The sequence below is a fragment of the Clavelina lepadiformis genome, chromosome 4, assembly GCF_947623445.1.
Source record: "Clavelina lepadiformis chromosome 4, kaClaLepa1.1, whole genome shotgun sequence".
Lineage (NCBI taxonomy): Eukaryota > Metazoa > Chordata > Ascidiacea > Aplousobranchia > Clavelinidae > Clavelina > Clavelina lepadiformis.
The window spans coordinates 23453325-23467563 of NC_135243.1; the positions used below are offsets into that span (position 1 = coordinate 23453325).

General features: G+C 37.3%; 2 protein-coding genes across 4 annotated transcripts; one reads left to right on the forward strand and one right to left on the reverse strand.

Moving 5' to 3' along the window:
* The first annotated feature begins 276 nt into the window (after positions 1–276).
* LOC143453269 (uncharacterized) lies at positions 277–7308 on the forward strand. Of its 2 annotated transcripts, none has more exons than XM_076954538.1 (13): positions 277–428; positions 952–1302; positions 2043–2213; positions 3369–3419; positions 3741–3965; positions 4068–4166; positions 4456–4776; positions 4874–4968; positions 5341–5536; positions 5607–5727; positions 5894–5961; positions 6121–6252; positions 6416–7308. In XM_076954538.1, the coding sequence occupies exons 1-13, from the start codon at positions 383–385 to the stop codon at positions 6715–6717; spliced, it is 2178 nt and encodes a 725-aa protein (XP_076810653.1). In that variant the 5' UTR covers positions 277–382; the 3' UTR covers positions 6718–7308. The 2 variants fall into 2 exon arrangements, with proteins under 2 accessions (XP_076810653.1, XP_076810654.1); XM_076954539.1 differs by having other exon boundaries at positions 5607–5703.
* Positions 7309–9925: 2617 nt separating this feature from the next.
* LOC143452537 (uncharacterized) lies at positions 9926–12942 on the reverse strand. 2 transcript variants are annotated; one of them, XM_076953550.1, is made up of 8 exons: positions 12678–12942; positions 12176–12556; positions 11718–11894; positions 11522–11642; positions 11282–11349; positions 11077–11199; positions 10669–10953; positions 9926–10506 (listed from the first exon to the last, which is right to left on the reverse strand). In XM_076953550.1, the coding sequence occupies exons 1-7, from the start codon at positions 12727–12729 to the stop codon at positions 10700–10702; spliced, it is 1176 nt and encodes a 391-aa protein (XP_076809665.1). In that variant the 5' UTR covers positions 12730–12942; the 3' UTR covers positions 9926–10506; positions 10669–10699. The 2 variants fall into 2 exon arrangements, with proteins under 2 accessions (XP_076809665.1, XP_076809664.1); XM_076953549.1 differs by having other exon boundaries at positions 9926–10953; positions 12678–12941.
* Between the last annotated feature and the right edge of the window lie 1297 nt (positions 12943–14239).

Genomic DNA, 14239 nt, shown 5'->3' on the forward strand with positions numbered 1-14239 from the left:
TGATCAAACAAATTGTTTTCAGTCATTCAGTCACAATTGTTCATTCGGAACAAACAAAACCTGTGATCCTTAAAGTGAAATTCATTTTTAAAGTCAGATTTTTAAACAACGACCATAGTCGGCCATGACATGAACAAACATTAAAACGAAAGTAAAGCGCATGAGTCGCCGATAAATTTATACATAATGTTTGCACAAACGACAAACCACGCGCAGACAACGGTCCCAGATCGCAGTGAAATGTAGGCGTACAGGTGGCAAACAACAGCGAGCTTTTACAATTTCACTTTGTATTTCTGAGCAGTCGCAGCCTAAGGTTGAAATTTGGTGAAGAAACTGCTGAAAGTAAAATGTTTGTTGATTAAGATTCTGATAATTGAGCATGTTGGAGTCGTCTTTTGTTATTTTCGTGCTCTTCTGTTTGGCAAGTAAGTCGATACTGTAGCAACTTGTATATAATAGCAACAGTCTTTAGTTAGCGACAAATCACAACCGCAGTTCAAAGGCGGATTAAGTTATTTGAGTTCATGAATAATGAATTTTATCGTTATTTTGATAGCATCGCCCAGCAATTTGATAAACTTGATATTGTTTTAAAACAAAGACTTTTTGTTTTGCCCACAATCAGTGACTGTGATCATGTGACTTTTATTGTACACTTTTATCGGCTGATTAATTCTATTCTATTACCTAATAAGTAATAATTCTAGTAAAGTTAATGTGTCAGCGCCTCATGCTAAGATCTCAATTTAACGCTATTGCTCTCATCTAGAGTGTATGACGTCATACACGCACAATCCACGCTTAACCTCAGTAGCACGATCAAATACAATGGAAATTCCTACGTCATTGTTCGTTTCAATGCTATCTGCGTGTACAGACGGACAATTGTACACTATTGTTCCGAAAAAGGAAGTAAAGCTGACAGTAAAATGACGAATTACTTTTTAGGTGCATCTTCGCTTAATACAACGATAGCAACCACACCAGCCAGCACGACTTGTTTAACATCCGGTCTTACCAACTTACTGGCTGAAGCTGTGTTTAATACAACCGACATCGCATCTTGTGCATGGAGTTATGGCGGTGTATTGGATAATAAACCTTTCTATTCAAGTGGATGCGAGAATCTCACAGCTGGAAGTGACACAATCATTTGCAACGGAGCAGAAGGGAATGATATCAAAACTAGTCTGAACATTGGCGGGCCATTAGTTGAAGGAACTCTTAAATTGACGATCTCTTGCAACGACACTGCGGGCGGCAGCGCTGACAATTCTTCAATCACGAGAAACGTTGAACGTAAGTGTACATTTATCCTGCAGTGATTGATATTCAACGAAATTAATTGATTGGTTGAAATTCAACGAAATACAACGATTGATATTCATCGTATTTTCTTGATTGTACAAATCGCCATTGTCATTAAGTTATCTTCAATTGTACGGCGCATGTGATGTAGGCTTAATGGTACAGTAAGCCTTTGCAACTACTACTTCTCTCTACTACTGCTACTACTTTTTATTGAATACGACAATTTCGTAAAAAGATTAAAGCTGCCCCCCTTGACTGTGTGTCGTGAAATGACGACAAAAACTTTATAAACCGCGACTCGCAACCGTATGTTTAGAACAATAACCAACCAACTTTTTTCCATATGTATGAATTTCTGCAAGCTTCTGACAATGCTTCAATTCATTACTTTACCTACTTTGGCTAACCAGATAAATTGTTGGTCACTTTTTGTTTATTTTGATTCTGACCGTACGTGTCAGTAAACTTTTCCAACTAGGCGGAAAACAATTTGATAGTTTGTGTCCATATTTGTAATTAATTTTTTAATTTTCAATATTTACCAATACTAAGTGTTTAAATTGCAGTGATTTCTGGTAGACAATTTAAACTTGATGGTCATTAGTCGATAGCATTAACCACTTCATTAAGTTTCTTCATTCTGAGGAGCTGCCTTCTGCGGTCGACTCCAGAATCATTTAAACCCAGAAAAGCATGAAAAAGTGATGAAAAAATTTCTTGCCTTGCAGCTTGCAGCTTGAACGCCTCAACCTCCCCAAATGCATTCGCCTCATGCGCGCCATCTTGTGAATACAACGACACGGCAATGTTGTCGTGTTCTGCCGGATATGACGGTCAAGGTGTTCCTGTAACTTGTGGTAGTACCTGCAGCTTTGGTGAAGACATAGCTTGCAAACTGAGTAAGTATTTCGCGTATAGGAGAAAGTCTTTGTATGCGATTTAATATTAGCTTGGGGCTCAAATGGGTGAGATAGTTTGGATTATTCTAATATCAGGTGTAACATGTAGCTTTGGTTTATCAACAAATATTTGTTTTTGAAATGATACTTCTGTTATAAAGTGACCTGTCAATCAGTGGCGCATTGGGAGGCAACTTTGATTTAAATTCCGTAGTTCATTTCGTTTGACGTCATAACCATATAAATCACGTTTGATATTAAATAACAACGAAATAACGGCAAGTAATTGTTAGTATTATGCAGCAACGACAATATGGAAATAGAAACGCGAAACGTATAATGACAATAAAACTACGAGTGTACGAGACAATACAACGATCGACATCGACATTATCTATTTCGAGAGCGACGCTTCTTACTTCAGCTGACTTATTATTTTCAAATGCGACTGCTCCAACTACAAGTCATATTTGATCGATTTTACACATTTCGACGTCTCATGATGTTTGTAGAAGATCGCGCTTACCTTAATTTATACTTTGATTCTGACAAGGGCCGGACAACAGCACAAAGACGGGGCAGATTTATTAGTTTGTTCAAGCCGTTGTGTAGATTAGGAAGAGTGATGAATAAATTGTGGTTAATCAACAACTGACTCTTTTACGACATGAAAGCATCCTTCGATTCGTTCAGTGATAGCTCGTTTGGATTTTATGGAGCTACAAAGTTTTATCACAAGCCTTGGGTCTGTAACTATCTCTGGGTATCTAAGGGGTAAAACATTGTGATGGGTTGTTGTGCAACTTGTACATCATCGTCGTATAATATTAACGTCTGTGCTGGAGTGTTTCTTTTTTGTTATCCTCGAGTTAAATGCGATAAATCTTTTAGTATGATACTAAAGTATGTTTTAGTATTTTAAAAGTTAAAAGTATGTACGTTAAAAGTATTTTTAGTATGTTACTATCCACAACTCAAACGACATGAAACACATGATTTTTTGTCTTTCCAACGGCCATCACTTTTTAATTAAAGCTTACACTGTGCACTTAAATAGATATTTGTTACAAAACAAAGCAGATTCATGACTTTTCGCAAAACTTTTAACGAAATGAAAGATATCAATTTTTTATTGAGTTGTTTTTATATTTTCAGACGCTGACGTATGTGGCGGTGGTAATTACACCGGCGTCAACATAACAAGCGGTAAGTGATAATTTATAGATTTTATGGCTGTAGTGCAACGTAACAAACCGCTTCCCTTGCTTAGCAGGAAACGTCACGGCCGTAGCAAGGTTTTTATAGAACTTTTTCAATCAATTAATACCAACCAAAAACAATGTTTTATTCCGTCATCAATATAATTGAATAATTAATCGTTCATCAACTATAATTAATAGATAACATAATTGCAGTTACTAATGTAACCACACGTAACTATATGAAAGGTTTCATTATTTTAAGCATTAATTTATGAAACGTTTCATAACAACAATGGCAAAACATTAACTTGTTTGGATTAATAAGGTATTTTTGCGGTTGACGTCACCGTATCAACGAACGAGATCCAACGTTATAATGACGAAAATGCTGACGTCACCTGCAATGCGGCTCTTGCTGACGCCATTGCTTGGTACTACGCAAACAATGGAAGCATTGTTATGTTCCATAATACGTCACATCCTTATCAAGAATGTCTTCCAACTGATGACGTCAACACTACAAGCGTAATACTACACCTCGGCGGCAACTGTAAGGATCGCTTTTATTGCAAAATAATGCAAAAATTATAACGGAATACAGGTGCAAGAATATTCCGTAATTTTTCGACAAACTGAATTTACGAATTTGCAGCTACGCCGAGCGATGCTTCGAACACAACTTACACCTGCAGAGCTCGAAATGATTTCAATGATCTTGATGAAACGATAGACCTTGTGGATATTATCAGTGGTAACTATGCTGTTGTCAGCACAAGTTTTTGATTTTTATGCTTCAACGTAATGTGTTGTGTCAATGGTGGTTTGTCCGTCGTGACGTAATGATCATGATTTTACGCAAGTTAAGATCGTTATGTTATTGAAACGTCATCGCCTTGAAATAAATCATCAAGGGAAGGATTTTTACAACAAACTTATAGCAAATCACAACTTAACTTTTACAGCTTGGCTTTGTATAAATTACCAGTTCGTTCTGTCGTCGTGTATCTCGCATTCGTCCTGACTATTCTTTGTGTTCGCAGTCCCAGTGACCATCACAGCACAAAGCAATGAGAGCTTGGAAGTTTGCTACAATCACTTCACAACACTTCGATGCTCTTACACGTCGACGCCGAATCCCATTAAAGTCACGTGGTCTCTTACACCAATCGCATCCAATGAATCAACAGAAGTGACCGAAGATTCTAGAGTTTTCATTCAAACCAACAACACACTGTCCTCGCTGACTATAACAAACGCCGTGTCAAATGACAATGGCGTGTACACATGCGATGTCACTGGTGCCAGATACGATGGCTCGGCGCCACGTAAAGAAACGCAAAATTTCGCCCTCACAGTACAAGGTGTGAGGCTTACTGACTAATTGTTCAAATTTCTATCAAAGTCTACCGAAAAAATCTAGCAAACAAATTCATCATTTGTTCTTGTCTAATTGCGCAGATGACAAACCTGATGACGTCACAATGGAAAGCAACGGCGACCATTGCACGATTAAATGGAAAATATCCAGCATGTCTAACGTCAGCGGATATCAGGTGTGCCGGTTTGTTTGGTGTAAAAAATATTTTGCAAATTCAACTGTGTCAAAAGTTTAATGTTTTATAGTTAAATGAATAATTTGCTGTTAATAATAAACTGCAGTGGGCGATAGAGAGTTTACAAAGGTCCAGCAAAATGGAAAAATATTATATCGGACTTAACCTTAAATGTCGCTCCAATAAACTAGATTTGATGCAAATTTGACCTTACGGTATGAAATGCGTCAGATTGGAAATTTAAAGACTTGATTAGTTTCCAAAAATTTCATGTTCGGTGAATCCAAGCCCACTAGCAGGTTCAGTGTCTGATCGCTTTCAAAGCCAAAACATTAACAAAAATGACATATTCGAAATTTTTTCTCTCCCCAGATTGCGGTGAAAAGCAAAACCTTGCAGATCCTTTTCAATTCATCAGAAGCACAGCGGCCAGAATATCGTTTCTTCATCGAACCAGAAGAAGAACACTACATAGCAACCGTTGCTATGCTTCTAAACAACGACACGTGTTTAGGACCGGTTGTGGCTGCAGCAGGCAACTGCACATACCAAGAACTCAAACCTCAAGGTCAATTGTCTTCCTTGCTTTAGCAGATAATGCTGGTTGTTTTGGAATTAATCGCTTTTTGACGTCACAGGGTCTGATCCTTTCAGAATTGCGACCATCGTTCTGGGTGTACTGCTGGGGATTTCCCTGCTGGTTTGGCTTAGTTACTGCGTTTGGAATGCGACCAGGTCTCACTCACAGGGCTTGCAAAAGTAATTTGCTTTGATAATTTGTAAAATTCAAATCAAAACCAATTTAGCTTTGCTCACTGTTTTGTCATGCAAATTATAACTCAGTTGTTTGTCCCGATTGTAAGTTGTTTGAATAACTGCATGCATGTAGACACGAATCTAAAAACGTTTTATTGTGACGTCACAGAAAGAAAAAACCACCGCGACCAGTTGTCAAAAATGCTTACGAACAAAATCCACATCCAACTTTTTCAAGTAAATTCTTTCAAACCGCTTTGTTAACTGTTTAGTTAAGTTCAGTTTAATGTATTGATAATTTAATATATTAATATAATATATTTATATATAATTATTTGGTTTCAGTTTAGTTAATTTTGTTGCTAAATGATTTGCTTCATGAATGCTTTATGGCAGACGTTTCCCAACCTGAAAATCACCATCACCATGACAACGGAAGCTTCGAAGCAAACCCCGACGACGATGAAAACCATTATGAGCATGAAATCAAACCTGGACGTCAAAATTCAAACCTTCACCCTCATGCAGGTATAATCATTGGTCAACCCAAGAAACATTTGACCCTGAACAAAGAATCATTGTGACGTTACAATTATGTGCTGCTTTCTGTGACATTAACCTTTGGTCTCTATAACGTATTATATGTCTATTGCTCTTATATAATAATTGTTGTTATAATTCTTTTATTAAGGTATGACGTCAGTATCACATCAACACGTCAGAACCTACAGGCTTAAGACACCGGAAACTAACAACAATGCAGACGATATTTATGATGACATAATCGCGTCAGGAAATGGCGGGCAAGCCACCCAATCGCTTTCACGTGACGACAGACTGCGCGCCCCTTTACCCCCAACACCGGGTGACGAATATGAGCAACCATTGCAGCACCTTGGCGGCAGATTTGATAACTATGACGTCACAATAGAAAATAATGAGCAACGTTTTGCAGCGCAACCTGGCGTGCAAAGCAGTCGCCATCCCAGATAAATGATGTCAATGAGTTTAACCTTCTGTTTCCGTCTGTTATGTTTCATTTATGTGCAAACCTGTATGTTGGGTACAAGTTGTTTCAACATCGGGACTTTCCCAACTCGGGTAGTTGACTCCAAAACCTTTTTACTTTGGTCTTTCATTTGAAGTTTGTGTTAGCTGCAATATTTGAGCTCGATTTATCCTGAATCCTTGGCGGTGCCAATCCAATCAGTATTATGTATGATGTTGTTTGAATCGCATGATTATCCTATGCCCAAAATAACTGGCGCAGTTGCTGTGGCAAAACTTTATTTTACTTGCATTGTTACATCACATAATCCAATTACTGTGAACGACAAGTTAGTAATGCGACGCTTTTTAATTGTGAAAATAACTTGGTAATTTTCACGTGGTTTGTCGTCACTCCAAAATTTAAACAAACCATTTCTACTCTTTTTGTGCTATAATTCTCTTTTGTTGAATATTTAATCCACCGATATTTTTCAATTGTCTCCTTATCCGTGGCAATGGTGTTTCGTGCAACTCGCACCAATTAGTGACCATAACGTAGTTCATATAACCTGTAATATAACCGCTATGATTTAACACCGTGTTCAAGTAACAGCGATAGGCGGTTAAGCGTGTAAGACAGGGGTGGGCAACATACGGCCCGTGGGCCGGATCCGGCCCGCGACGGGATTTTGAGCGGCCCGCAGACAGTTTCCGGTCTTACATGATAATGTGGCCTGCGGCCACATTCTGCCGCAATCCCTGTATTGCGTCACTGAATAAGTCCAAGTTTGCCAACCTGAGAAAGATGGCGATAAATCTACTTGTTCTGTTCGGGTCTACATACATTTATGAGCAAACATTTTCGACCGTGAACATTAATAAGACAAAGCTGCGTTCCAATCTATTCAGGAATCCGGCCCGCCAAGTACTTCATTTTCTCATATCAGGCCCGCCGACCGAAGAAGTTGCCCGTCCCTGGTGTAAGATGTAAGGAAAGAAACATATACAGGAACATGCACTTGGCCTCTAGGCTTACTATTTCTTGCTGGCTTTGTTGTTTAAGTCAAAATCATTTTACCAATTTGGGCCGACAATTTTCTTAGAAACAACAAGCTTAAAAGAGGGCGTAAGTTTTTGGTAACGATTGCGGGACACGGCTAGAATGAAAGACCATAGAAATCTTAAGATAAGTAATGGGGATTGAATATGCGGGACGAGGTTAGGCTGTGAAAAAACTTCAGGCAGGCCTAGCGCCATTGGTAAGTTTATACTGCACTTGTGTCTACCCGCAGCCTACCAATAATATGTTGACAATCATCAACATAATATGCATATTATAATATGTAAGCCGTGTACAGTTAATTACTCTATAGCGAAAAGGTGTTATTGTGACGTTGTTTTATGCGACAAAGGTGAATCTGGCTCCTGACTTCAAAAGGCTGCTGTATGCAGTAATTTAAATAAAGTTGCTATGTGGACAAGCCGTATATAGTTCATTATACTACGGCGATTTTAATAGTGAATTGTAATGATTTAGAATAGATAATTGACGTTTTGTAGTAAGCGACTGATTGTGTGTTCTCTGGCTCGAACAAATGCGTCATTTAAAATATGCGCGTGTTGTGTTACGTGGCTATACATAGTTGTCCAGCTTAAATACGACACGGACCGGTGTGACGGAGAAACTTGCTTGTCAAGTGCTAGTAGTACATTTAGACTTCAGAATGTTACGAATTTAGATATGGTCTTGTTGACAATATCTCTGTAAAGTAAAAGTGCTGGCAAATTGTTAGCGGTTACAAAGGAGATATTCTGTGACGTACAACTGGTGGCCTTGGATGATTGGTTATGGCAAAAGCGATAAATAGAATTGATTTTGGTTAAATCGTTCTTCTTATAAAACCTCTGGAAATCTCGGTTTATGAAAGGTCTCTCTAAAAAGTGTATTTGTGCAATGGTACATGATAATTTCTTCTGATTCATATTTTTGGAATAGAAGAAATTCAAACTTTTAAACCGCTAAATACTACAAACAGCGGTCATGGTTCTAGCATGTATAGTCTGGTGTCGCTCTTTTCGGTCGCGTATTTTTTTGCTATAGTGCGAAAGCAGAAGTGCAGTAAAACCTTTTATTAGTACGAACCTACAAGTATCGGCAGTGATATTTGCCTTGAAATTTCCGAATTTCAGGCTAATACCATCCGAGAAACTCTCGTGTTACATGATGATTCTGCTTCTTTGCTTATTGAAAAATGTCTAAGCAAAGCATTGATGTCATCGAAGTTACCACAAATAGAAGTTGTTTTATAGCTACAAAAATTGCTGAGTAATAGCGGTCAGTTATCCATAAACTTAAATTTTGACTCTGTCATTAAAGACAGATTGTACTAAGATAACCCCATATTTTTGATCCTGCTTTGCAAACATGGTATATGTTACATTGCATTATGAACTTTTCGAATTCGAAAAATTCCTATGTGATTGACAACGTAATTGACGAACATGTTTATATGCATGATTGACCTCGTGTTAACAGCATTGTTTTTCTAAAAATAGACAATATTGATCGACATTTGTTTCCTTTTATTGAAAATTTCTAAGCTGAAATTATCACCTGACCTGTAAAACTTTGAGTATAAAAGTCAAAATAATTTCCTGTTATTGATAAAGGCATTGCGCCTCAAGTTGAAATTCTGTTTCTTTATTGTCTCCTTCAGCTTAAAAATTATCGTTGCATGCTATGATTTTATCAGTTTTTAGTACATTAGTTTTAATATTGGTATTAGTATAAGTACTAGTCTTTAATATTGAGTTCTTCAATATCCAGTTTAGAGTTTTAAAAGTTCAATAAATGAGAAGAAATAGATCGTAATAGCTCTGTGAACGAATTCCTTAAAACCATCGTGGAATGTAGAGTGATGCGCTTTGATTGCTAATGTGTTCCTGAATTCTTCTATATATATATAAATAACAATATCGTTGTACTTTTTAGTGTTTGTTTGAAGTAATAATGAAGAGTATTAAAACTGATATTAATCAGATTCTCAGTGTTTAAAAATTATATAAACTATTCAACTGAAGTTTAGGAATTCCTAGACAGAATTCGCAACCTTCTAATTGTTCTAAAGAGTCAGATTGCAATATATTAAATATTCATGGTATGGTATAGACTGTAAAAAACAGTAACCACCAGATGAACCAAATCACCAACAGCCTGAACATAACTTTAGTAAACTTATAATTCCAGTATCTACGTATAAAAAAGGATAAATAATACGATAATTCAACAAAAAAATTAATTTAACATAAAAACATTAATTTGATAGAATACTAATAATAATAACCTGAAAGTAGATGAAGTAACATCATATGACATGATATATGATATACACTCAATGTTTGACTGAAATAGATCCATGAGGTTTAGGTTTTACCAGAACCAAATGTAGGTTTCAAGAGGAACATACTTTTAATGCGCACAAAACAGCAACCATTTTGGCAAAAAAATTTAAGATGGAACAGAGATCCAGTCTGATAAATGTAATTACGGTTTATGACATCGAAAGAATATAAAAGATATAGATTACAAAAAATTAAGACTATATTGTTTTCTTGTCTTTTGTACTGTAGGTTTCAAGTTGGAACATATTTTTAAAGCGCACAAAAAAAACTATTTTGGTTTTCCAAGATTTTCAGTGCCTTGCATTTGAAAGTTAAGATATTAAGGGTTCAAAGAAAAGCGTCAACTGGACAAGTCCGACCCAAACATTTCCTGCGATGTAGTTTTACGAGCTTTGGAAAAATAAAATACTAGAATGTTCTATTGCAGTTATAAACATATCTATAATGCCACAAATATAATTTTGTTTAACTCCGTACAGTCCCCGTGTAAAGCAAGATATAAAATATTAAGCTAAACAAAGTCATACAATAAAAGTTTTAAAAATGATTTACTTGGTGCGCCAGATTGCGTAGAAAAGCGCTGCTAGTTACAATTATTGTATATTGTGACGTCATAGTGGTGAGATGAGTTTTCGGGTGGTTGCATTGGTTGATCATATTCGTCATTCGGCGGTGGTGGAAGAGGATCACGCGGTCTGTCGTCAAGTGAAAGTGGTTGTGGAGCTTGCCCGCCATTACCTGACGACCCCATGACGTCATCGTACGTATGCTCTCGAATTCTACTCGGTTCCGGTGACGTAATACTGTACGCTTGAACGCGATGCTGTGATATCATATCTGAATGAATGAGAAAAAAAAAATTGTAAATAAATTACGTCGAAGAAGCATAAAAGCTGGTTCATTATTTCGAAGTGAATCATACGATTGCAACGTCACAATGCTTGTTTGGTTTAAACGTACTGGCATAACTTTGATGGTTTGAATTGTGACGTTTAGGTTCGATCTCTTGATTGTAATCACGGTCTACGTCAGAGATTGTTTCAAAGCTTCCGCTGTCACGGCGTAAGTGAGGTCGGGATATGTCTGTGATTAAAAAGTCTTTAGTTTATTTTGCACAACCGCAGATGATAACATTTGAAATACAATGCACTTTATGACAATTCACCTGAAAATGTTTGCTGCGGATTTTGTTGGAAAGAACTCGTGACCACCGATCGATGTGAACTTTTTCCTCTGTGACGTAATAATAAAAAAGTTTTTAGATTTACATTACTAGTTGCGTGCATTTATTTATTCAAGCAACTTACACAAGTAGAGACACAACTGAGTTATAATTTGCAAAAGAAAACAATGAGCAAACAAATTGGTTTTGATTTGATTTCTACAAATTATCGAAGCGACTTACGTTTCCAAGTTCTGGGAATGAGACTTGGTCGCATTCCAGACGCAGTAACTCAGCCAAACCAGCAGGGAAATCCCCAGCAGTACCCCCAGGACGATGGTCGCAATTCTGAAAGGATCAGACCCTGTGACGTCATACAATGCAGTCAGTTCAGAGATAACTTGTTAGCGGTACCAATCCAGCTCGTAACAACACTTACTGTTACTTAATGTACATGTGACGTCATCAACAAACGTGCAGTCGGCTGCACAAATTGTATCAACGTCACTTCCGTCATATTCGCCAGCACACGACAGAGTTGCTGGGTCGTTGTATTCGCAAGGTGGCGCACAAGAACTGATTACACTTTGGGAGTTGGTGGTTTTCAAACTGCATTCTTTGTAATGCAAACAGTCTCCAATTATTTATAGGTGAACTATTGTTAAACTACACAAGGCAAAACTGCTCTAGTGTTTTTTCCTAAACCTTGTTGTGGTTGTCTATTTACGTTTGCAATTTGTACGTCTGTTACAATGTCACCATTAGTTATACTTCAAATCCATTACCACATACGTTACAATCATTACAAAAGAACATCAAACATTTTCTTTGCCAGTTTTGTTTTTTATAGAAATATCCAATTTCATCATTTTTGAAACAAAACACCGATAAAAATACCTTCAATGCTTCTTGTGGTGGAAGTTGTATCAATAAGCGCCCCGGACGTAGTGTTGCAGACAATCGCTAATTCGAGGATTCCCACGGTCAATGGTCCTCCTAGTGTTAGGAATGTTGAAATACTAACCACTGATGAACCGTTGGTGAATCGTTCGATACAAGTTATGACGTCACTGCCAATAAATTGACTGCCCTTGCATCCCGCGTGATCGTAGAACGTGACCAAGCATGAGTCACACGATGGGCTGCTGTAATTCCAAGCACACGAGTCAGTATCGATTTGCCTTTCAAATACAGCTTCAACCAGTAAGTAGGTGAGACCAGATGTTAGACAGGTTGTACTTGGTGGTCTTGTGACAATCGTAGCTGTCGATAACTGGCCTTGTGAAAAAAAATTGCTTGCCTTTAACTAAAAGTAGTAAAATTGGAAACTCGAAATCATGTTTTTCAAAACTAACTGAAAAAGATTTGCACCGTTAACCTAATTTCGTTGGTTACTTACTTGTCAAACAGAGGATTACAAATACTACTAAAGTGTCTTTTCTCGTTATCATCTTATACTTATAGGATCAACAATCTGTTAAAGCACATTTTCTACTTGACAGTTTTCCACTAACTTTAAGCCTTACTACATTTCCATTTCTCAAACATACTACGTACAAACAGTACAGTATCATGAGTATCATGTGTTGTTGACTTTATATGCAAATATCAGTTTAATAAACTTTGTTGTAAGGCTCTACTAATACATGAGAAACTATAACACGCGTAATTACTAAAGTAGCCCTGTTGAGTAAACGTTTATCTTTGCAATTGCTTCCATATCAGTTTTATCAAAAGAACAAAGATTAACGCGGAACAGATCAAACTTATTGTGATGAGTAATTAGACACAATTATCTCGTCACAATGCTCTTTTGTTTAGAATCGGACATCTGATATCTTTTATTGAAACCAGTATCGGGACAATGTAAAGAACCTTTACCTTAGCTGGAAATTAAGTAAATGACACGTGTGTACAGTATTTGTCAGAGGTTCTTAACAACTAATTAATAACTTATAACGTCGATTTTAATAAGTAGGTTGAAAACCGATTGTCTGTCGAACGCGGTTTATCCTATAGCGGCGAAATACGACCACAATGATCGAATAAAACTGCAATTGTCACTTCTTCACCTCCTTGTCTAATCTAGAAAAACACAACGGCGTTACGTATCTGCATAATACGTACGCGGTGCTATTACGCGGCGTGCTGTCTCGACAGCGGTGCTTGAGTTTACTGAATATTTTAGTCCCAGAAATTGCTTGCTGAGTTGATTTATTAATTCTTTTCCTGACAATGTAACTAAAAATGTAGGTCTATGCTGGAAGTGTCATCGACAATGTCCATATTTAGTGCTATTTGTCACCATTTACTTTATAAAAAGAACGCAACTGGGGAACCACAAATATGAGTCATTTTAAAAATAATATATTTCTAACAAGTGGCTACGTAAAACTCAGTAGAAGTCCAAAAATAAATCTTCGAACTACTGTATTTTTAACTCTGTCATAATCTATGATAGACCGAAGCCTTTTAGCATCCGTAAAAGTAAAAAGAGATCATAGGTGGTGAAGAAGGTGAAGGTGAGAAGAATTGCCGAAACTCTCATATATGCAGAGAGAGTAAAAAGACAGTGGAATAACGACGTGGCTGTAGAATACAGAAACCATCGAGGCGGGAGGACATTTACAAATTGCTAAAAGAAATCAAGATACCGATCGAATATATAGAAGGCATCAACCAGAAACCTGGAAACACGGTAAACATTACTGTAGATAGAAAGAACACTGCAATAAGACTTGCAGATTTACTTCGAATGAGACCGGAAGTGAAATCTGCCACCGCGCACGGAGATGATAGAGTAGACCTTACGATTCGATGGGTACCCTTGGAATACCCACAGAAACACCTCGATGAAATCCTCAAAGAATTCGAGATCCAAGGCACAGCACAGTTGGGTGTCGATAAGTATGGGATCAAAGATGGACGAAGGACCTACAAAGTAAACAAGAAAACGATGGA